This window comes from Melanerpes formicivorus, unplaced genomic scaffold, assembly GCF_026170545.1.
Source record: "Melanerpes formicivorus ecotype bairdi unplaced genomic scaffold, bMelFor1.0.p_v2 SCAF_26, whole genome shotgun sequence".
Lineage (NCBI taxonomy): Eukaryota > Metazoa > Chordata > Aves > Piciformes > Picidae > Melanerpes > Melanerpes formicivorus.
Window position 1 is genome coordinate 1,601,740 of NW_027142378.1, and position 24,792 is coordinate 1,626,531.

Below are 24,792 nucleotides of genomic sequence, written 5' to 3' on the forward strand. Positions count from 1 at the left end.
TGCAGCATCTGAGCAGCCCTTTCTTTTGATGATCTTTCTCTTCCCACATCAGAAGGTATTTTTAGGCACTCAGGAGTAGGTCTGTTCTTAGCTGTGTAACCCTCAAAGGAAGAGAAAGAGACTGAGCCATGTGAAATGAATTTTGGAGGCTCAGGGGAGACCTTGTTGCTCTCTACAACTCCCTGAAGGGAGGTTGTAGCCAGGTGGGGGTTGGTCTCTTCTCCCAGGCAAGCAGCACCAGAACAAGAGGACACAGTCTCAAGCTGTGCCAGGGGAAGTTTAGGCTGGAAGTGAGGAGAAAGTTCTTCCCAGCAAGAGAGATTGGCCATTGGAGTGTGCTGCCCAGGGAGGTGGTGGGGTCAGTATCCCTGGAGGTGTTTAAGAAAAGCTTGGATGAGACACTTAGTGCCATGGTCTGGTTGATTAGCTAGGGTTGGGTGATCACTTGGACTTGATGATCTCTGAGGTCTCTTCCAACCTGGTTGGTTCTGCAATTCTGTGAATCTACAGATTTGTTCTGACTCCTTAGCTCTGTGCCTGGACATGTTGGTGGGAGGGAATTCAGCCTCTCCTGGCGCAGTCAGGCATGAAGGAAGAGCAGGACAGGGTCACGGCAGTGCAAAACTCATTGGCTGTGCTGGAGCTCAGGGGATGTGGTGAGATGGGGACTGAAGGTTGTTATCAGCAAGGAGAATTTTCTTCTTTACACAAACAAGGAAGGAAGGTATCTGGAATGATTCAGTGTGGCTGCCCTCAGGGGGCTGGCATAACCCTGTCTGACTGGGGACTCACTGGGAGCTTAAGGAACATTGATCTCAGCTGAGAGGAGTGAACTCTGCAGTTGTCTTGTCTCAGCATTCATTCTGCTGTGCCAACAGGAGCTTAAAAACAAATGTGTGAGGTCTTCTTTATGATTTATAATGGCCTTCCCCAGCCATGCAGGAAGCAGCTAAGGGCAGGGAGGAGGCCCAACATCTGTCTTCAAACAGGGCTGTCCAATAGTCATCATTTAGCATTAAATGTAATATCTGAAGTTAGATTGTTGATGATATCCAGATCTGGATTGAGGATGGAGATAAGGAAGACATTTTTTACTTATGGGGACAGACTGGGAGAGTTGGAATTGTGCATCCTGGAGAAGAAAAGGCATCAAGGAGACTTTAGAGCAGCCTTCTAGTACGTAAGGAGGCCTACAAGAGAGTCATGGAGGGACTTGCTACAAGGGCTGTAGGGATAGATTGAGGAGCAATGGATTGAAACTGGAAGAGGGCAGATTGAAACTGGAGATTAGGATGAAATTCTTTCCAGTGAGGCTGGGGAGACACTGGAACAGGTTGTCCTAGGAGGTCATGAATTCCCCCTTCCTGGAGGTGCTCAAGGCCAGGTTGGATGAGGCCTTGAGCAACTTGGGCTGGTGGGAGGTGTCTCTGCCCATGGCAGGGGGTTGGAACTGGATATTGAAGTGGCCATGGTGGTGTTGGCTAGGTGGTTGGACTTGATGATCTTAGAGGTCTTTTCCAACCTTAATGATTCTATGTTTCATGGTTTAGTTGATTAGATGGTGCTGGATGATAGGTTGGACTTGATGATCTCAAAGGTTTCTTCCAACCTGGTTGATTCTATTCTATTCTATTCTATTCTATTCTATTCTATTCTATTCTATTCTATTCTATTCTATTCTATTCTATTCTATTCTATTCTATTCTATTCTATTCTATTCTATTCTATTCTACTCTACTCTACTCTACTCTACTCTACTCTACTCTACTCTACTCTACTCTACTCTACCCTACCCTACCCTACCCTACCCTACCCTACCCTACCCTACCCTACCCTACCCTACCCTACCCTACCCTACCCTACCCCATTCCATTCCATTCCATTCCATTCCATTCCATTCCATTCCATTCCATTCCATTCCATTCCATTCCATTCCATTCCATTCCATCCTGATTCTGAGATTCCTGACCTTCAAGCTCCTTTCTAACCGAAACCATTCTATGACTCTGTGTAAATATTCCCTCAGCACCTTCAGGTATTTTAAAATGCTCTTTGATGTGTTTTCATTTTGGAATCACTTTATAGTCCAGAAATGTGGGGGAAAGGATTCAGTACTGAAGATCAACTGCTGCTGCTGCTTGTCAGCAAAATGAATCCAGCAGATTTCAGAGCATTGCACTGAGCTCCTGCTTTCCTTCTCTTCATTCCACAAATCCATAGATTCATAGAATGGGTTGGGTTGGGAGGGACCTTAAAGATCATCCAGTTCCACCCCCACCCTGCCATGGGCAGGGAAATGCCACCAGCTCACATTGCTCAAGGCCTCATCCAACCTGGCTTTGAACATCTCCAGGGAGGGAACATCCACAGCCTCCTTGGGCAACCTGTGCCAGTGCCTTACACCTGCCTTACTGTGAAAAAATGTCTTGCTAACATCTAGTTAATTTGTTCCTAATTTCTAGTTAATTTCAAATTGAATGGCACTGTTGGTGGTCCACAACTGGAACACAGGAAGTTCCATCTAAACATGAGAAGGCACTTCTTGACTGTGAGGGTGATGGAGCTGGACAGGCTGCCCAGAAAGGTTATGGAGTCTTCTTCTCTGGGGACATTCAAAACCCACCTGGATGTGTTCCTGTGTGACCTTCTTTAGGTGGAGCTGCCATGGCAGGAGGGTTGAAGTAGATAATCTCCAGAGGTCCCTTTCAACCTGTACCATTCTATGTTCCTGTGATTCTGGGACCACCTAATTGTGTTTGACACATGTGCCAATTCCCTGAGCTCCTCAGCAGGTGGGATTTGCTTTTCTTTTGCCTTTCAAGACACAGAAAACAACTATAAAGTAAGCAGCTATGGCTTACTAAGTTCCTACACAACAGCCATGCTGTGGTCACCTCTCATTAAACATCCTCAGCTCATGGCATGTGGGAAATGATGACTGGCTTGAGAGCAGCCCTGAAGAAAAGGACTTGGGGATGCTGGTGGATGAGAAGCTCAACAGGAGCCAGCAGTGAGCACTTGCAGCTAATCACATCTTGGGCTGCATCTAGAGGAGCATAGCCAGCAGGTCGAGGGAGGTGATTCTCCCCCTCTGCTCTGGTGAGACCCCACCTGGAGTACTGTGTCCAGTTCTGGAGCCTCTGTTACAGAAAGGATCTAGAGGTGCTGGAAGGTGTTCAGAGAAGGGCCATGAGCATGAGCAGAGGGCTGGAGCTGCTCTGCTATGGAGACAGACTGAGAGAGTTGGGGTTGTTCAGTCTGGAGAAGAGAAGGCTCTGAGCAGACCTAATTGTGGCCTTCCAGTATCTGAAGGGGGCCACAAGAAAGCTGGGGAGGGACTTTTGAGGGTGTCAGGGAGGGATAGGACTGGGGGGGATGGAGCAAAACTAGAAGTGGGTAGATTCAGATTGGATGTCAGGAAGAAGTTGTTCCCCATGAGGGTGGTGAGAGACTGGCACAGGTTGCCCAGGGAGGTGGTGGAAGCCTCATCCCTGGAGGTTTTTGCAGCCAGGCTGGATGTGGCTCTGGGCAGCCTGCTGTAGTGTGAGTTGTCCCTGCCCATGGCAGTGGGGTTGGAACTGGCTGATCCTTGAGGTCCCTTCCAACCCTGACAATTCTATGATTCTATGAAGTTTATCTCAACTCTGTGGTAGGCTACAACAAGCCACATAATTTCAGGTTTGGATTTAGGTGGGAGTAGCCCTCAGGACAGCAGAGGTGGTGGCTTTTAATTGCCATTTTTTCTTGCTGCTTCTCAACCAAGCATCAGAGCCTGGTTCCAAATGTGGGTGATCCAATATGGGGTTTGTTTAGGCAGCTCAATCAAATCAGCTCCATCTCCACTGGAACAAGGCACATCTCCTCTTAGCTCTTTTCTCAAGGACATGAAAATCTTCACCAATGTAAAAGCACCAATTTGCTGATAGGTGACTGGGCCAGATGGTATTTGTTTTATCTGTGTGCTGCCAGTTCTGTGCTATAGTCCTTTCAGAAATGATTAGGTGAAATAAAAGCTTCTGCTGGGAGGTGGAAGCCTCTTTCCTCATCCTTGTTCCTCCACCTCCACCTCCTCCTCCTCAGGACTAGCTGAGCAGGCAGAGGAGAAAGAGAGTGTGAAAAAAAAACCCAAACCAGGAAATTTTGCTGCCACTCAGACTCCTTGGATTAGCATCAAGCACAGCCCCACCTGCAAGGACACAACATGCAGTGGGAGAAAAGCTTTTTAACCACCTTATCAGTCTGTGGTAACTCCTTGCTTAAAGTTCTCTATGTCCTGATTTTAGATCAAAGAGTTGAGTCTTGGCTTTGAACAGCCTTTTGAACTCCTTTTCTTCAGGGGGTGGAGCTAAAGGCTTAAGCAGACAGATGGGCAGAGTCCAATGGCATGAGATTGAACACATCCAAGTGCCAGGTTCTACACATTGGCCACAACAACCCCAGGCAGAGCTACAGGCTGGGGGCAGAGTGGCTGAGAGCAGCCAGGCAGAGAGGGACCTGGGGGTGCTGGTTGATAGTAGGCTGAACATGAGCCTGCAGTGTGCCCAGGTGGCCAAGAGGGCCAATGGCATCCTGGTCTGCATCAGGAATAGTGTGGCCAGCAGGAGCAGGGAAGTCATTGTGCCCTGTGCTCAGCACTGGTCAGGCCACACCTTGAGTCCTGTGTGCAGTTCTGGGCTTTTCAATTTAAGAAAGATGTTGAGTTGCTGGAAGGTGTCCAGAGAAGGGCAAAAAAGCTGGGGAGGGGTCTGGAGCACAGCCCTGTGAGGAGAGGCTGAGGGAGCTGGGGTTGCTTAGCCTGGAGAAGAGGAGGCTCAGGGGAGACTTTCTTGCTCTCTACAACTCCCTGAAGGGAGGTTGTAGCCAGGAAGGGGTTGGTCTCTTCTCCCAGGCAACCAGCACCGGAACACTGGGCTCCTCAGTTTAGGAAGGAGGTTGACTTGCTGGAACGAGTGCAGAGAAGGACAACGAAGTTGGTGAGGGGCTTAGAACACAAGCCCTATGAGGAGAGACTGAGGGAGCTGGGGCTGCTTAGCCTGGAGAGGAGGAGACTCAGGGGTGACCTTATTGCTCTCTACAACTACCTGAAGGGGGGTTGTAAACAGGCAGAGGTTGGTCTCTTCTCCCAGGCAGCCAGCACCAGAACAAGAGGACACAGTCTGAGGCTGCGCCAGGGGAAGTTCAGGCTGGAGGTCAGGAGGAAGTTTTACACAGAGAGAGTGATTGCCCACTGGAATGGGCTGCCCGGGGAGGTGGTGGAGTCGCCGTCACTGGAGGTGTTCAGGAGGAGACTTGACAGGGTGCTTGGTGCCATGGGTTAGTTGATTAGGTGGTGTTGGGTGATAGGTTGGACGCGATGATCTTGAAGGCCTCTTCCAACCTGGTTTATTCTATTCTAAACAAGAGGACACAGTCTCAAGCTGCACCAGGGGAAGGTTAGGCTGGAGGTGAGGAGAAAATTCTCCCCAGAGAGAGTTGTTGGCCATTGGAATGTTCTGCCCAGGGAGGTGGTGGAGTCCCCATCCCTGGAGGTGTTCAAGAGGGGATTGGATGTGGCACTTGGAGCCATGGTTTAGTAGTCCTGAGGTGTTGGGTGACAGGTTGGACTTGATGATCTTTGAGGTCTTTTCCAACCTTATTGGTTCTATGATTCTACTGGCTCTAACAACAGCTCTGAAGCTCTCTGTGCTCACAAGCTTTATTTACTCACCAAGCAGCTCTCCTCACTGCTTTAGCTGAGAAGCTCAGGTTTGATTGATCCATGCCATCTGAAGCCATCAGGAGTGCTGCTGTGTGAGTAAATAAAACTTGTGAACACAGACAGGTTCAGAGCTGCATGCTGAAAACCAAATAATTGCTAATATAACAGATTGGGAACTGGACTGATTAGAGCAGATCCTTGGGAACAGATTGTGAAAGGGGAAGAGCTGCACACAACTGAGATGTGAATGGAAAGAAATACACCAGGCTGGCATCTCTTGTTTAGTCTTGCTCCCAGGGAAAAAAAAAACCAACCACAGATTCTTAACTCAGCTCTGCAACAGCACACTTAATTCTGAATGAGCAGCAGGCCAAGGTCTTCAGAGGAACAAAATAAACCCATGTAGACATCTCTGTGCTGAATGCAGCTAGCTGTGAGATTACAGGAGGAAAATTAAGAGGTGTAAGCCAGGCTGCCATGCATAAATCAGCTTCCAACTAACAGTCTCTTATCTCTCTACTTAAAAATGGCTGCTGTGACACTAGGACTCTGCTGAGTAATTTCAGCCAGTGGAATAATTAACATAGGGTTCTCCAGCTAAGGCTTCATACCAAGCTGCTTGAGAGAAGCTTTAGGAATGTTGGCAGGGAGCAAAGTCTGATTTCTGCCTTCACAGCCAGCCTAGGATGCCATGGGGGAGATAAAGATTTCAAAAGCAGTGGCCATTGTGTTGTGTTTTCCCATAGTTTCTTGTTCCCCTCTCAGATTCCATCTTCATCTCCATGGAATTTGTACCCAAAGGTTACAAAGGCTCAGTGGAGACCTTCTTGCTGTCTACAGCTCCCTAAAGGGAGGTTGTAGCCAGGTAGGGGTTGGTCTCTCCTCCCAGTCAAGCAGCACCAGAACAAGAGGACACAGTCTCAAGCTGTTCCAGGGGAGGTTTAGGCTGGAGGTTAGGAAGAAATTCTTCACAGAGAGAGAGATTGGCCATTGGAATGTGCTGCCTGGGGAGGTGGTGGAGTCCCCATCACTGGAGGTGTTTAAGAAGAGACTGGATGAAGCACTTGGTGCCATGGTTTAGTTGATTAGATGGTGTTGGGTGATAGGTTGGACTTGATGATCTCAAAAGTCTTTTCCAACCTGGTCTATTCTATTCTATTCTATTCTACTCTACTCTACTCTACTCTACTCTACTCTACTCTACTCTACTCTACTCTACTCTACTCTACTCTACTCTACTCTACTCTACCCTACCCTACCCTACCCTACCTTACCCTACCTTATCCTATCCTATCCTATCCTATCCTATCCTATCCTATCCTATCCTATCCTATCCTATCCTATCCTATCCTATCCTATCCTATCCTATCCTATCCTAATAGAAACATAGATTAGTTTGGGTTGGAAAAGACCTCTGAGATCATCAGGTCCAACCTTCAACCCAACACCACCATGGCCATTCAACCATGTCCCCAAAGTGCCATGGCCACAGGTTTCTGGAACACCTCCAGGGATGGCACCCTAAATATCATTAAGCACCCCTTCAAGTCTCTTCTTAAACACCTCCAGGGATGGTGACTCCACCACCTCCCTGGGCAGCACATTCCAATGGCCAATCTCTCTTGCTGGGAAGAACTTCTTCCTAACATCCAGCCTGAACCTCCCCTGGTGCAGCTCGAGACTGTGTCCACTCGTTTAAGGTCCTTTCCAGCCTAAACTGTTACATGAATCTATGAAACAGACCAAAAATAAGTAGGAAAACTACAGAAAAAGGTCAGCTGAACAACTTTACACCCTTAGATATTGCTGCCCCATATGTATTCATACCCTTTCCTTTGTAGCAGCCTCAGCAATTCCTTGATCAGATCAATATGTTGGCTTTCAGAGGACTCAAGCTTTCCCCACTGATGAAAGAGGAAAAGCCTGCTGCAGACTTTGAAGGTCCAGCTCACTGCAGCATCTGACTTCCTGCCTGATGTACGTGATGGAGACCCCATAGTTCCTTCTCAGTATCAAAATAAAAGATCACTAAATTATTCACAGTCCCTGAAAACTTAGCAGTGAACAGTGCAGGGAAAAAAAACCAGTGGATTTCAGGTGGTTTTTTTCTCTCTCTTTTCTAAACCTGCACTATTCAGTGGTCCTGAAGAACTGCAGCTCTCAGGTAGTAAGATTAGAAATTGCAGGGCAGATCTCTAGGAGTCTTTATCAAACTATCATCACAAATAGGGATAAAAATTTGACTTAATTCACAGGCTTACAGGATGTTGGGGGTTGGAAGGGACCTCTGGAGATGACAGAATCATAGAATCAATAAGGTTGGAAAAGACCTCAAAGATATTCAAGTCCAACCTGTCACCCAACACCTCATGACTACTAAACCATGGCACCAAGTGCCACATCCAATCCCCTCTTGAACACCTCCAGGGATGGGAACTCCACCACCTCCCTGGGCAGCACATCCCAATGGCCAGCAACTCTCTCTGGGAAGAGCTTTCTCCTCACCTTCAGCCTAAACTTCCCCTGGTGCAGCTTGAGACTGTGTCCTCTGGTTCTGGTGCTGGTTGCCTAGGAGAAGAGACCAACCCCCACCTGGCTACAACCTCCTTTCAGGGAGTTGTAGAGAGCAAGAAGGTCTCCCCTGAGCCTCCTCTTCTCCAGGCTAAGCAACCCCAGCTCCCTCACCCTCTCCTCACAGGGCTGTGCTCCAGACTCTTCCCCAGCCTCATTGCCCTTCTCTGGACACCTTCAAGTGTCTCGATGTCCTTCTTAAATTGAGGGGCCCAGAACTGGACACAGGACTCAAGGTGTGGCCTAACCAGTGCTGAGCACAGGGCACAATGACTTCCCTGCTCCTGCTGACCACGCTGTTCCTGATGCAGGCCAGGATGCCATTGGCCTTCTTGGCCCCCTGGACACACTGCTGCCTCATGTTCAGCCTACTGTCAACCAGCACCCCGAGGTCCTTCTCTGCCTGGCTGCTCTCAGCCACTCTGACCCCAGCCTGTGGCACTGCCTGGGGTTGTTTTGGCCAAAGTGCAGCACCTGGCACTTGGATTTATTGAATGCCTGTTGGCCTCTGCCCATCTGTCCAGCCTGTCAAGGTCCCTCTGCAGAGCTCCTCTACCCTATAACAGATCAACTCCTTCCCCCAGCTTGGTGTCATCTGCAAACTGACTGATGACTGACTCAATCCCCTCATCCAGATCATCAATAAAGATCCAGATCTTCCAGTCCAACCACCAGCCAGAGCAGGACCATAGAATCCAGCACAGGTCACACAGGAACACATCCAGATGGGTCTTGAAAGTCTCCAGAGAAGGAGACCAAATGACTGAATTCTGTGACTGAATTCGAAGTAGCAATCTAAATGTAATAATTTTGTTTACTAATTGTCAGTAGTTCTGTTTATTAATTGGCTTTAAAGCTAGGGAAATTATTTGTTCAGTGTTTTTAAGTGGATGCAAGAGGAAGCTGGAATCATCTGAGGTGTTTATTTTCACTGCCTTATGTTGATGGAGTGCAGTAAAAGGTTCTAAGGAAATGGAAGCTATAAACCATGCAGGCTTCAGCCTGATTAAAAATGATTCATAGATTCATAGAATGGTTTGGATTGGAAGGGACCTTAAGGATCATCCAGTTCCAACCCCCCCTGCCATGGGCAGGGACACCTCCCACCAGCCGAGGTTGCTCAAGGCCTCATCCAACCTGGTCTTACACACTCCCAGGGAGGGCACATCCACAGCCTGCCTGGGTAGCCTGTTCCAGTGTCTCAATGCCTCCAACTGAAACAGCAAGCAGGCTCAGCAATCCTGTTGTGGAAATCACCTTTTACAGCATTTAAGTTTATGTCTTAGATTCTTGCCTAACACTGAAATTTTGCCCTCTGCAAACTCTTCTTTGCAGCATTTTATGTATAGATTTCTTTTTTCCATGAGCAATTAAAAGCTGCTCAGTCTTGGTGCAGCCCTTGATATTCATCCAGGCTGGGGAATAATGAGTTTGAGAGCAGCCCTGCAGAGAAGGACTTGGGGATGCTGGGGGGGGAAAGCTGGATAGGAGCCAGCAATGGGCACTGGCAGCACAGAAGGCCAAGGGCAGCCTGGGCTGCACCCAAAGCAGTGTGGCCAGAGATGGAGAGAGGGGATCCTGCCCCTCTGCTGTGCTCTGGGGAGACCTCACTTCCAGGTCTGTGTCCAGATATGGGACCACCCACACAGGAAGGACATGGACCTGCTGGAGAGGGTCCAGAGAAGGCCACAAAGATGATCAGAGGGCTGGAGAAACTCTGCTGTGAAGATAGGTCAGGGAATTGGGGTTGTTCAGCTGGGAGAAGAGAAGGCTTCAGGGTGACCTTTTAGCTGCATTTCAGTACCTGAAGGGACCTACAGGTAGTCTGGAGAGGGACTGTTCAGAAGGGCCTGTGGGAACAGAATGAGGGGCAGTGGTTTGGAACTAGAGCAGGGGAGTTTGAGGTTGGACACCAGGAGGAATTTCTGCACAATGAGAGTGGTGAAGTACTGGAACAGGTTGCCCAGGGATGTGGTTGAGGCTCCATCCCTGGAGACATTCAAGCTCAGACTGGATATGTCCCTGGGCAGCCTGTCCTAGCTGGAGGTGTCCCTGCTGCCTGTATGGAGCTTAGAGAAGATGACCTTTGGGGGTCCCTTCCAGATGCAGCCTGTGCCTCTATGTGAATCTGGAGGCACGGAATGAGCTGCAGGCAGCATTCCTCTGTGTGGCTTTTAAGATTATAGCTCTGGAAATGGTCTTGTAGAAAAGATATTTGATCTCATTACATGAATGACTTTTCATCTAGGCTGTGGTGCAAAATTTATGCTCTCCTATAATGGCTTTTATGTTGTGGATATTTGTTTGCTAACTTAGAAGGTCTTCTACTTTTAGTGCAGTTACATTAGACAATAGTTAGCAGTGTCAGTTATATGTGATGCTTTGTACATACATTGCTGTTAAAACCTTATGGCTTGATGCTATCTTGGGCTGCTCAGTAATCAAGTATCTTGAAAGGAGGCAGGCTTCAAGTGCATCTCTGGGAAAATAGTGTATGAGTGGAATAACTCCTCCTGAAGCCTTGTCTCCGCTCCTGAGGCAGAGCACCGTGGATAGATTAGATTCACAGCACGGTTTGGGTTGGAAGGGACCTTAATGATCATCCAGTTCCAACCCCCCTGCCACGGGCAGGGACACCTCCCACCAGCCCAGGTTGCTCAAGGCCTCATCCAGCCTGGCCTTGAACACCTCCATGGAAGGGGCATCCACAGCCTTCTTAGGCAAACTGTTCCAGTGTCTCCCCAGCCTCACTGGAAAGAATTTCATCCTAATCTCCAGTCTCAATCTGCCCTCTTCCAGCTTCAATCCATTGCTCCTCAATCTATCCCTACAGCCCTTGTAACAAGTCCCTTCATGACTCTCTTGTAGGCCTCCTTAGGTACTAGAAGGCTGCTCTAAAGTCTCCTTGGTGCCTTCTCTTCTCCAGGATGCACAATTCCAACTCTCCCAGCCTGTCCCCATAAGGCAGGTTCTCCAGCCTTCTGATCATCTCTGTGGCCTCCTCTGGACCTGCTCCAGCAGCTCCATGCCCATCTTATGCTGGGGGCTCCAGAACTGGAGGCAGTGCTGCAGGTGGGGTCTGAGCAGAGCAGAATAGAGGGGCAGAATCCCCTCCCTGTGCTGCTGTCTCCCTGCTCTGGATGCAGCTCAGCACACAGCTGCCCGCTGGGCTGCCAGTGACCATTGCTGGCCCAGCTGACACCCTCAAGTCAGGCATGGGAGCTGCTCTTAGAGGTAAATCCTTGCAAAGCCATTCACATGTGTATAAATCATGCCCCTTGGTGAAATATTTCTTCCCCATCTTGGCATCAATATCTCTTCTCCAACGAAGCAGAGGAATGAGAGGAGACTGCCCTGTCCAAGGGGAAGAAACTGTGGCCCAGAGATGAGGCTGATGGAATCTCCAGGGATAGGCAGGCAGGGAGGCTGCTGCAAAGCTTCTCCCCTTGCTGAGGGAACCATTTATCACAACTACAGCAAGCTCATCCCCTCCTTCCCCATTTTTTTTTACCTCAAGAGGGTACAATATGTTCATAAAGATTAAAGGCAGTGCCTCTCTCTGCCATTAGGCATCTCAGATTGTTCATTGCAGAAGCATAGAATGAAGGTTTCAAATGTTCATTTAGCTTGGAAAACTGCAATGAAAAATAATGGCCTCCATTCCCAGGCAACAATGCTCAGAGGAAGGCAAAAAAGCCAGAAGAGTGAATTCCTGCCAAATGACTGCCATTGCACTTTGCAAAATGGAACTTAGACCTGGTGGGGTTTGTTTCTGGATGAACAGCTCTGCTCCTGGAAAACAGGAGCTGCTGATTTGCATCATCTGCTTTACGTGCTGGTTTGGGCTTAGGAATAATCTTCAGCAGCTCGAAGTGATGGATAGCCAAAGGGCCTCATAAAGTGGAATGATGGAGAGTGCACCTCGACAGAGTGAGACATTCAGATATGGCACTGGTTCAGCTACTTAGAAATGGCATTCAGCAGCAAAGCTGAGAGGAGCTTGGAGTGCTGCTGTTGATTCTGTTCATCATTGGGTGTGACAAGGGAGGGAGTTTGCTGACTCTGGCTGTTTGTTCTCTCAGTGCACTCCAAGCATGCACTTAGGAATTGCCTTCTAAAGCTTGGAAAAGAAGGAGGCAAGGAACTGCCTGCAGCAGGCTGCCTGGGGAGGTTGTGGAGTCTCCTCCTCTACAGGTTCACAGATTGCACTGGGTGGGAAGGAGCCTCAGAGGTTCATCTTGTACAACCCTCCTGTAGGCAGCTGGGACACCTCCAGCCAGAGCAGGCTGCCCAGGGACACATCCAGGCTGATCTTGAATGTTTCCAGGGATGGAGCCTCAACCACATCCCTGGGAAACCTGTTCCAGTGTTTTCTCACTCTCACTGTGTAGAACTTCCTCCTGATGTCCAGCCTTAATTTGTCCTGCTCCCCTTCCAAACCACTGCCCCTCATCCTATCCCCACAGCCCTTTCTGAACAAGTCCTCCTCAGCCTTCCTATAGGTCCCCTTCAGATATTGAAATGCAGCTCTATTCTCTCCCTGGAGCCTTCTCTTTTCCAGGCTGCACAGCCCCAACTCTCCCACCCTGTCCCATAACAGAGATGCTCCAGCTCTCTGTTTTTGTGGCCCAGTCCTGCAGGTCCAAGTCTCTCTTGTCAATGTCTATAAATCTCTGAGGTGTAGGTGTCAAGGAGAAGCTGCCAGGCTCTTTTCAGTGGTGTCCTGTGATAGAACCAGAGGGAATGGATACAAACTGGAAGCCAGGAGGTTCCATCTCAGCATGAGAAGAAACTTCTTTACTGTGAGGATGCTGAGCCCTGGAGCAGGCTGCCCAGAGAGGTTGTGGAGTCTCCTTCTCTGGAGACTTTGAAGACTTACCTGGAGGCATTCCTGTGTGACCTGCCCTTGGTGATCCTGCTTTGGGAAGAGGTTTAGACTGGATGCTCTCCAGAGCTTCCATCCAAACCCTTCCATTCAATGATTCTCTGAATGTGACCATTTTGCCTTCTTGTAGGTATTTCTGTGGATGTTTCCTTCTCTTCATGACTTTGGTAATCTTTCAGTTATCTAACAGCACACTTGTTCTTCAGTTCCTTAACATATGGTTCGAGGGAGTCTCTGTCTAGTGAGTCACCTGCACTCTATGTTTTGAGGGTTTTTTTCCCCCCCTATGGATACATCTTCTGTTGACAGCATCAGCTCCTGGATCCAAATTTCCCCTTGCCATTCAGCATTCTTTATGCTCACATCAATCTGCATTGTCATAGATTCATGGAGTGGTTTGGGTTGGAAGGGACCTTCAAGACCATCCAGTTCCAACCCCCCTGCCATGGGCAGGGACATCTTTCACCAGCCTAGGTTGCTCAAGGCTTTATCCAACCTGGCCTTGAACACCTCCAGGGAGGGAACATCCACAACCTCCCTGGGAAACCTGTGCCAGTGTCTCACCACCCTCAGTGTCCAGAATATCTTCCTCCTCTCTGGTCACTGGTTTTAGCAGCATTTAAGGTCTCTCATAGCTATAGTTCAGTGTGAAATAAGATTATTCACCCTGAAGTATTTATATTTATATTCATATTTGTGCTACCTCCCAGCTGTAGTGGGCAGTTATCACAGGCTGCCTGAGCAACTAAGAAGTGCTAAATTGCCCAAACACTGTTTTATTTCCTCCTGGTGTTTGAACCTCTTGGTGATACAAAATGTTAGAGATGCACAGATTCACAGATGGCAGTGCCTTGGAAGGGACCATCAAAGATCATCTTGTCCAACCCCCACGCAGTCACCATGGACAGCTCCAGCTAGAGCAGGCTGCCCAGGGCCACATCAAGTCTGAGCTCGAATGTCTCCAGGGACGGAGCCTTAACCACATCCCTGGGCAACCTGTTGCAGTATTTCCCCACTCTCATTGTGCAGAACTTTCTCCTGATGTCCAACCTAAATCTGCTCTGCACCAAACTCCCTCCTCAGCCTTCCTGCAGGTCCCCTGCAGATATTGAAATGCAGCTCTAAGGTCTCTCTGGAACCTCCTCTTCTCCAGGCTGAACATCCTCAATGCTCTCAGCCTGTCCCCATAGCAGAGGTGCTCCAGCCCTCTGATCACCTCTATGTCCAGGTCACCTCCACATCCAGGTCCATGTTCTTTTTGTGTTGAGGGTTCCAGAGCTGGACACAGCCTTTCAGGTGAGGCCTTACCAGGGCAGAGTGGCAGAATTACCTCACCTGACCTGCTGGCCAGGCTGCTTTGGATGCAGCCCAGGCTGCCAGTGGCCTTCTGGGCTGCCAGTGCATGTCGCTGGCTCATGTCCAGCTTCTCATCCACCACAGCACTGAAGTCTTTTAGGACTCTTTGTTTCTGTTGTCATCTGAATCTTTGCTGTTGATGTGGTTTTGTTTGGCAGATGTGTCTGAAGAGGTTTGTGTTGCTTGTTTGTTGGTTTCATTTGGGTCAAGTTTATAGCAGATGGAAGTTTGGACCTAAGGAGAGAATTATTTCCTACTTGGTGGCTAAGGCTTTCTCAGGAACCAAGCAAAATTAATGCAGTGAGGTTTCTTTGCTCTCAGTTTCCTCACTTGGGCCCAGGCTGAATTTAGACTGTGACAGAAAGAACTGAAAATGAAGGAAGGCACAATATGAAAATCCCATTAAATGGAACCTAAATATAGTAGGTGATAATTAAAAACCCAAGGAATTGCTTATTAAAGCATACTTGGAGGGTTTGTTTGAGGACTTCCTCTCTCCTCTCCTCTCCTCTCCTCTCCTCTCCTCTCCTCTCCTCTCCTCTCCTCTCCTCTCCTCTCCTCTCCTCTCCTCTCCTCTCCTCTCCTCTCCTCTCCTCTCCTCTCCTCTCCTCTCCTCTCCTCTCCTCTCCTCTCCTCTCCCTCTCCTCTCCCTCTCCTCTCCCTCTCCTCTCCCTCTCCTCTCCCTCTCCTCTCCCTCTCCTCTCCCTCTCCTCTCCCTCTCCTCTCCCTCTCCTCTCCCTCTCCTCTCCCTCTCCTCTCCCTCTCCTCTCCCTCTCCTCTCCCTCTCCTCTCCCTCTCCTCTCCCTCTCCTCTCCCTCTCCTCTCCCTCTCCTCTCCCTCTCCTCTCCCTCTCCTCTCCCTCTCCTCTCCCTCTCCCAGAGTAGTTAAACCAAATCTTATTCCTATGACTGTGTTTAACCATTTCACTGAACCAATTTTGCTTCTTACATTTCTGGTGCTGAATTCTCCTCAGTTCTACTTTTCATGTTCCTGGGACTGTGGGTGTAAGTCTGGGCACACAAAGTTCCTTCTCTGCCCAACTAATTTCTTGCTCCAAGGGATGCACCCAGTTTGTTGTCTCAACACATGCACTGCAAGTCTCATTTGCTGAAAGATGACACTGAGCCCCTTTTGCAAATGCTTCATTGCCATTCTGATGTCCCTTTACACTAAACAAAGGGCAACTGCAGGGCTTCAGTGCTTACATCATCAACACTTCATTCATAGCCACAGCTCATGCTGAGATAGGGCCAGACTATGACTGGAGATGAGGGAGAAATTCTGGACACTGAGGGTGGTGAGACACTGGAACAGGTTGTCCAGAGAGGCTGTGGATACCTCCTGCCTGGATGTGATCAAGGCCAGGCTGGATGAGGCCTTGAGCAACCTGGGCTGATGTGAGGTGTCCCTGCCCATGGCACAGAGCATTGGAATTGGTCGATCTTTAAGGTCCCTTCCAATCCAAACCATTCTGTGATTCTATGGCTCTAGGGGAGTGTGGGCAGCAGGGCAGGAGAGGGGATTCTGCCCCTTGACGCTACTCTGCTCAGACCCCACCTCCAATCCTGCCTTCAGTTCTTTATTAGAATAAACCTTTATTAGAATAAACCAAACCAGGTTGGAAGAGACCTTCAAGATCATCGTGTCCAACCCATCAACCAATCCAACCCACCCAAACAGCTAACCCATGGCACCAAGCACCCCATCAAGTCTCCTTCTGAACACCTTCAATGACGGCGACTCCACCACCTCCCCGGGCAACCCATTCTGGTGTCCCCAGCAGGAGAAGGACACAGAGCTGTGGAGTGAGGCCAGAGGAGACCACAAAGGTGATCCAAGGGTTGGAGCAGCTCTGCTGTGAGGCCAGGCTGAGGGAGTTGGGGGTGTTCAGCCTGGAGAGGAGAAGACTCTGAGGGGGACCTTGGAGCTTCCTGCCAGGACCTGAAGGGATCCTGCAGGAAGGCTGCAGAGAGACTTTTCCTAAGGGTGCCTGGAGACAGGCCAAGGGGGAATGGTTTGGAGCTGAGGCAGAGCAGGGTCAGGCTGGAGCTGAGGAAGAAGTTCTCCAGTATGAGGGTGGTGAGACTCTGGCACAGGCTGCCCAGGGATGCTGTGGCTGCCTTCTGCCTGGGGGTGTTCAAGGCCAGGCTGGAGGAGACCTTGAGCAGCTGAGTCTAGCTGGGAGGTGTCCCTGGGCATGGTGGGGAGGTTGGAGCAGATGATCTCTGAGGTCCCTTCAAATCATGTTTCTATGATCCTATGCTGTCTGCATTTGTACTTCTGCAACTAGTTACTGCTTCATGGTTGGACTCAAGGATCTTAGAGGTCTTTTTCCAACCCAAAGGATTCTGTGACTCTGCTTTGAAATATTGCCCAATAACTGAGCATCCTTAGCCTGACCTGTAACTCTGTTCCTCTTTTGCTCACTTTGGAGATTTTGGTGTAGAGATTTTGCTTCAGAGGCTTTGTTTTAGAGGTTTTGTTATGAACATTTGCCACTGGAGTGCAGTTAGTTTGGTTTCCAATAAAGCACCATTTAGATGTGTGGGGATTAGGGACAGCAAAACCATTTAGTACCATCAAAAATGTTCTAGCAAAAAAAACATCACCCAGGACTGGAAAAAACTGCACAGAACAGAGTGAGGGAAAGAAGTAAAGGGAAAAAGGCAAAAGAACAAAGGGCAGTTTTCTTGCCAGGACAACATGCTGTTTGCTGGGTGACACTGCTGTTGGTTAGGGTATCACAGGCTCACGGGATGTTAGGGGTTGGAAATGACCTCTGGAGAGCTTCCAGTCCAACCCCCCTGCCAGAGCAGGGTCATAGAATCCAGCACAGGTCACACAGGAACGCATCCAGGAGTCACCAGAGAAGGAGACTCCACAACCTCTCTGGGCAGCCTGCTCCAGTGCTCTGTCACCCTCACAGTGAAGAATTTCCTCCTCATGTTGAGGTGGAACCTCCTGTGCTGGTGTTTCCATGCACTGCCCCTTGTCCTGTCACAGGATGCAACTGAGCAGAGCCTGTCCCCTCCCTCCTGACCCCCAGCCCTCAGATATTGATAGACATTGATCAGATCCCCTCTCAGTCTTCTCGTCTCCAGACTAACCACACCCAGGGCTCTCAGCCTTTCCACATCAGGCAGTGCTTCAGTCCATTCAGCATCCTCCATTGGACTCTCTCCAGCAGATCCCTGTCCCTCTTGAACTGTGGAGCCCAGAACTGGATGCAATATTCCAGGTGAGGTCTCACCAGGGCAGAGCAGAGGAGGAGGAGAACCTCCCTGGATCTGCTGGACACACTCTTCTTGATGCACCCCAGGATCCCATTGGCCTTCTTGACCACGAGGGCACATTGCTGTGCTCACTCTCAGTCAAATGCACTCAAACTGAATGGAATTGTAAGGCACTGGAATACAGGGAAGGGAAAGAGGAGTGGTAGAACTTTTGGCTTGGCTGGGGTTGGACTTAATGATCTTCAGAGGTCCCTTCCAACCCTTAACATCCTGTGAGCCTGTGACTTAGTTGACTTTTGGTTTCCATCCCCTTTCTCAGCTGCTTGGAACTTTTTGGCTTCCTCCTCCCACAACTTTGACAAGCATGGGAAGCTTCTTGTTTAGTGGGGAGTGGGAGGCAAGAATCAGGGGGATGCTGTGGATGGGATGACGAGAGCTGGGTAACAAGAGCCGAGCACAAGGTCCTCACGCCATCGTGATTCATGGGACTGTGTGATAACAGCCCATAATAATCAATCTCCCTCGTGCTTTATAGGCTCCATTTTCTACTTAGATGTTTTTTTAAAGCCTCTCCTCGTGGTGCAGTTGTTTTATTGGAATGACCATAATAGCTCTGAGATATTTCTCCTGAGTTATGCAAGCTAATTTAGCCTTCGGCCACAGGAGTGAGTAAATCAAACTTACTCCAATTAGTAGGGGACTTACTACTGCTGGTGGAGAGTTGCCTGCATGTCCCACTGAGGCACTGAGTGTGTGTGGTGCCATGCATGATGGAAACAGCCTAGATACAGCCTGTGTGCATTATCCTGGCAGTTAGATCTCGCAGTGTCCCAGGACGACCTGAGGCACAATCCCTTATCTGAATCTGAATCCACTTTAACTCCTCCCTGGGAGGGCATTCCAGATGAATTAGAGACCTCCCCAGAAAACAAAGCCCTAGTAAGGAACCCTCTGAGGAGGGTTACAGTCATGGCTAGAAAGTGCAAATGAAGCACAGGAGAGCTGTGGATCTCGCAGCTCTGTTGCGGCTTGTCTGCATGCCTCTGCTCCAGGCTGTCTTGGAGACATTGCTCATGTAGACCTTGCAACACCTGCTTAGCAGGTGCTGGCTTCAGGGAGAAGTGAGACCTGGGCAGCTTCTGGCTCCTGTTCAGCTGGCTGTCATAGATCTTAGAATCACAGAATGGTCTGGGTTGGAAGGGGCCTTCAAAGCTCACCCAGTCCAACCCCTCTGCAGTCAGCAGGGACATCCTCCACTAGATCAGGTTCCCCAGAGCCCTGACCAGCCTCACCTTGAATACCTCCAGGGATGGGGCCCCAACCACCACCCCTGCCCATCAGCCCTCCCAGGTCTTTGTGCTTTAGGTGACCCTGGTTGGACTTGATGATCTTCAGAGGTCCCTTCCGATCCCTGCTATTCTGTGAGGGGAGACCTCATTGCCCTCTACAGCTCCCTAGGAGAGGTTGGAGTGAGGTGGGGGTTGGGCTCTTCTTCCACGTAAAAAGTGCTAGGACTAAAGGAAATGGCCTGACATTGTGCCAGGGGAGGGGTAGGTTGGAGATTAGGAAGAATTTCTTCAGTGAAAGAGTGGTCAGGGGTTAGAACAGGCTTCCCAGGGAGGTGGTGGAGTCCCCATCCCTGGAGGTGTTCCAAAGATGCCTAGATGTGGCACCTTGGGGCATGGTTCAGTAGCCATGGTGGTGGTGAGTTGACAGCTGGATTTGATGATCCCAGAGGACTTCTCCAACCTTTATGATCCTACGTGCGGTGTGTTTCTAGCCTGCTACCAAAAGCCTGCTTTGGTTTGGTTTCTCTGTGTGTGCCTCTTGCACACAGCAAATCCTCTACAACTCACTTCTGGCATCACCTCTCAGTGTCCTCTCTAGCTGAGTTCACATTCTTCCAGATTTCTGAGTGATAGGACTTGGCTGTCACTTCCCTAGAGGTAAGACAGTAGCCATCTTCCCTTCCCTTCCCTTTGCTGCTCCTGGGAAGCAATCATCTCCCTTGTCCTTCAGCTCCCTGAGCAGTGTGCTGTAGAGAGAACATTTCTCTCAGTCCTCTGCTGATGATTTTCCCTTACTGAGGTCTCATCCTCTGTCAAGTCCTCTCTGTCTGTCTTTCTCAGAGTTCTTAGTGGATATCTGATCATCAGTAAACCTGATAAATGCACATAAAAACCATCTCTCTCAGCTTTTCTTGTTTCTCCCTTTCTTTGATGACAGCTTCATCATCATTCCCATCTTCTGAGCTCGCTGCCTTCGCCTTGCCTTCAGTCTCACTCCTTTTTTCTCCTCTTATCAGCTGCAGTCACCAGCAAAACACATTTTCCAGTCACCTTAGTGATGGCAAAACGTTTGATTTCTTCACCTGCACTGCTCAGTCAATCTAAAAGAGTGTTAGGGGTGGCCTTGCCCTCTCAGTGGCACCATAGGTCTCACCTTTATGTCTGCAACATTACAACTCAGGCACTTAAAAGCCAGCTCGTTCTGTTCCCTGCATCAGGGTCCATGTCCTGTCTTGCTTTATGCTGCCTCCTCCTATTCCTTGAGGAGTGCTTTAGGACAAGGGAGACCTGAGGCTTAGTTGCTTGAATGCAGAATGGTGGTAAGAGGACTGGCAACAAAGCCCTTTCAGAAACACAGCACCTTGGATGTGACTCTGGCTCTCTTTGGCTGTCCATGTGCTGCACTTGTCCATGTGTTGCACAGGTTCATGTGGCTGCCCTTGGATCACAACAACCCCATGCAATGCTCCAGGCTTGGGGCAGAGTGGCTGGGAAGTTGCCCAGCAGGAAAAGCCCTGGGGCTGCTGGTTGACAGCTGGATGAACATGAGCCAGCAGTGTGCCCAGGTGGCCAAGAAGGCCACCAGCATCCTGGCCTGCATCAGGAATAGTGTGAGCAGTAGGAGTAGAGAAGTGATTGTGCCCTGTACTGGGCATTGGTGAAGCCACACATCGATTCCTGTGCTAAGTTTTGGGACTCTCACTCCATGAAAGACCTTGAGGGGCTGGAATGTGTCCAGAAAAGGAGAAGGGTCTGGAGAGCAGGGCTGTGGAGGAGCAGCTGAGGGACCTCGGGGTGTTTAGCCTGAAGAAGAGGCTGAGAGGAGACCTTCTTGCTCTCCACAGCTGAAAGGAGGTTGGGGTGAAGCTGGTGTTGGTATCTTCTCCTCTCAAGTACCTAATGGCAGGACAAGAGGCAGTGGCCTCAAGCTGCACCAGGGAAGGTTTGGGTTGGATATTAAGAACAATGATGGCAAGAGTGGTCAGGGATTGAAACAGGCTGCCCAGGGAGGTGGTGGATGGCTCCTGCCTGGAGGTGTTCAACAAATGAGTAGATGTTGCACTGTGGAATATGGTCCTGGTGTTCATGGGGATGTTGCATAGCAGTTGGACCTGCTGATCTTAGAGATCTTTTCGAACATTAATGATTCTATGATTCTCAGTGCTGGTTTATGTGTGCAGAGATCCAAAAATCTCCATTGAGTTAAGGCTGCATCTTCTGTGGCATTAAATGAAGACACTTTTGTTTGATTGTGAGGAGAAAGTCTCCCCTGAGCCTCCTCTTCTCCAGGCTAAGCAACCCCAGCTCCCTCAGCCTCTCCTCACAGGGCTGTGCTCCAGACCCCTCCCCAGCCTCGTTGCCCTTCTCTGGACACATTCAGAGAACATGTCAGAGTACCTAGAACCATAGAGTCATGGAATCATTTAGGTTGCAAAAGACCTTTTAAGCTGGCTGAGACAACCAGAAACCAACAAATTCATAGAGTGATAGAATGGGTTGGGTTGGAAGGGACCTTGAGGATCATGTGTTTATGTTTCTTGCACTAAGCCCTAACTAAATGGTTCTGGTTTAGGATAGGATAGGATAGGATAGGATAGGATAGGATAGGATAGGATAGGATAGGATAGGATAGGATGGGATGGGATGGGATGGGATGGAACGGAACAGAATAGACCAGGTTGGAAAATACCTTCAAGATCATCAAGTCCAACCTATCACCCAACATCATAGAATCAACTAAACCATGGTTTAGTTTGTGTTACTGGTCACTGAATCACCAAAGTTGGAAGAGACCTCAAAGATCATCAAGTCCAACCTGTCACCACAGGCCTCACGACTAAACCATGGCACCAAGTGCCACATCCAATCCCCTCCTGAACACCTCCAGGGATGGGGACTCCACCACCTCCCTGGGCAGCACATTCCAATGGCCAACAGCTCTCTCTGGGAAGAACTTTCTCCTCACCCAACCATGCCCAAGGAGTTTGGAATCTTTGGTTGTGAGGAGTGCTTAAGTGCCATGATGAATGACCCTATTTAACCAGGCAGCCTGGAGAGTGCTATCCTAACCTCTCACCACTTATCCACCCTTAAAGTGTTGGGTATTTTTCCCCCCCTGTTTTGCAGAGTGAATTCCATTGAGCACCATTGATTTCCCATTTCATTTAGGAGAACTGCCATCCCAGAGGGGGATGAAATATGAAAGGCTCTGCTAGCTAATTAGATAAATAGATAGCTGGATCCACAGATCAACACTCTGCAACTAAACCCCCCTCCCCCAGTGTTGTCTTACCAGGGCTGGATTTCCTTCTGAAAACTAAATACAAACCTGGGCTGAGTTCTATTTACCTGCAAAATAAGATCAAATTTCTTTGTCCTTTCTGGATTTGAAGAACTATGGCCCCCAAAACCCAACCAAGAAATTCAATTTCTACCCTGTTAATATCTTCTGGATAAACATTGATTGCTTGAGGAAAAGACAGAATCCATTTTCTGCCCCAGCAATTCTGGGATACCTGAACCCTTCTCCCTCCCTCCACACACCACCTGCAAATTCCCAAAGCCTTGATATCCCTTTAGGGCTGGGAATGGCTTTGCCAGGTGGAGCCTGGAGGGGGGATTGTAACTACCATTGCAAAGCCCTGGTGATAGTTTCAGAGTGGAAAGCCTGAAACAACCTCAAGAGCCACCTGACTAAAGTGATTCTCTGGTACACAACCAGTCCAATTTGCAGCTGAGAGTCAAGGAATGCATTTGTGGAGCTGATCTTTTTGACCTCTTCATTTGCCTCTTCTCTTGGGTTTCAGTTGCAGCCTGCTTTCCAACCCATTCCACTTGTTCCTCAGGTGGGGTCATACACTTGGTGTGCAGAACACCACAAGTTCACAGCTTCACAGGTTGCGTCGGGTTGGAAAGGAGCCTCAAAGGTCATCTTGTCCAACCCCCATTCAGTCACCATGGACAGCTCCAGCTAGAGCAGGCTGCCCAGGGCTACATCGAGTCTGATCTTAAATGTCTCCAGGGACAGGACCCCAGTCACACCCCTGGGCAACTTGTTGCAGTATTTCCCCACTCTCATTGTGCAGAACTTCCTCCTGATGTCCAACCTAAATCCGCCCTGCTGCAGTTTCAAACCATTGCCCCTTGTCCTACTACTCTAAGCCCTTCTGAGCAGTCCCTCCCCAGCCTTCCTGTAGCTCCCCTTCAGATATTGAACTGCAGCTCTAAGGTCTCCCTGGAACCTTCTCTTCTCCAGTCTGGACAGCCCCAGCTGTTTCCATTTGTTACCATAAGGGAGCTGCTGCAACTGTCTGATCACCTTGTGGCCTCCTCTGATCCTCTTCCTCCTTCTTCTGAGGAAGAGCAGTGCCCAGGGACCAGCTCTCAGCATGGCTACATTGAGAAGAGAGCCAGTGCTCCAAAAGTGATGTTTGTGTACCTGGACACTTGCAGCCCTCTCAGCTCCTTCAAAGTAGTTGAAGCCTTATTAGACCCTGACACAGTTCCCGTGGAGTCATACTTAGATTTGCCAGGAAAGCTGAAACTGATTTCCAGGCAATATCTGAGCTGGAAAACAGAGAGGAAATGAGTCAACAAAATTCCAAACCTGCCTATTATTAGGTTCAAGACCTATTTCTTCTGGCTTGCTGTATCTGTTACAGATATAACAATGATGTTATTTGGGGACTTGGTTTGCTTTTTAGATGGGAAATATATATATGTATGAATAATTAAGGTTTCAGAATGGGGATGATTCTTTCAAGGAAAAGAGCTCTATGGAATTATTCCCTTTTGTGTGGAAACAATGAGGCCTTTTAATGCTGAACCTCCTTAATGGGTCTGTCTTGAAACTGTGCCTGTGTAGAGGAGAAAAGCTCTGTTATTGCTTCATTGCCCTGTATCTGGCTGTCCTGTTGCCCAAAGCAATTTGCAGCATCTTCTTCCTTTCATTGTGTCACACTTGATCATTTTAGGACTTGCTCTGAAGGCAGGAGGATGCTCCTTCTGTGTGGGTTTCAGGGTGGAAGCCAATCCACTCAACTGCTCTCTGTTCATCAGGATCTGGGCTGACAAAAGCTCTGCCCAACACCACGGAGCAGAACTGCAGCATAGACACTTCCTGGGCCAGAGAACGTCCTATAAATTCCTGCTGTGCTTGGAATGTGTTACTAAACGTTGCTGTTGTTGCTCTGCTGTTGTCACTGTGTGGTGCTTTCAAAGGCTGAGCCATCATCTGATGTGATTGTTCTTCTTTCTCTTACCCAGTGGCCAGCATTCAGAAGCTTCCTGCCGCCTCTGTTTTAACCGACATCAATTTCCCCATGAAAGGAAGGAAAGGGATGGTTGATTGGGCAAGGAACTCAGAAGACAGGGTTGTCATCCCCAAAAATATCTTCACCCCGATGTCAACAGGTAAAGAAGCAATAGCAAGCTGCTCATTTGATGTTAACTTCACCCAGGGAGCTCAGGATCCTTGTGGCACAGGAGCGCTCTGTGAGGCAGGAGTGGTTATTTCATTCGACCTGTAAAGCAAAGCAGGAGCCAGAGGAAGATGATGGAGTTTAATTTCAGTATCTTCAACAAGAAATGGTGGTAGAAATCCCATCATTTTCTGTGCTAAAGAGCCAGTGCTTAGTAACTGTGCCCAGGATGGTACCTGTGGGGGTATGAGGTGGCTTGAAGCTCTGCTGCGCTCTGTAAAGCTGCTCCACTCCAACAGGCTGAGCCATTCCACCTTGTACCAGAGGCTGCTCAGCAGGC

The 24,792-nt window shown here is 49.1% G+C and overlaps 1 protein-coding gene across 1 annotated transcript in view; it reads left to right on the plus strand.

Annotated features, from left to right (window-relative positions):
• ADGRB3 (adhesion G protein-coupled receptor B3) overlaps positions 1 to 24,792 on the plus strand; it is a 553,776-nt gene that overhangs the window by 288,414 nt on the left and 240,570 nt on the right. The window contains 1 exon segment of the mRNA XM_068153437.1: positions 24,298 to 24,444. Within this exon segment, the coding sequence (XP_068009538.1) occupies positions 24,298 to 24,444 (147 nt within the window).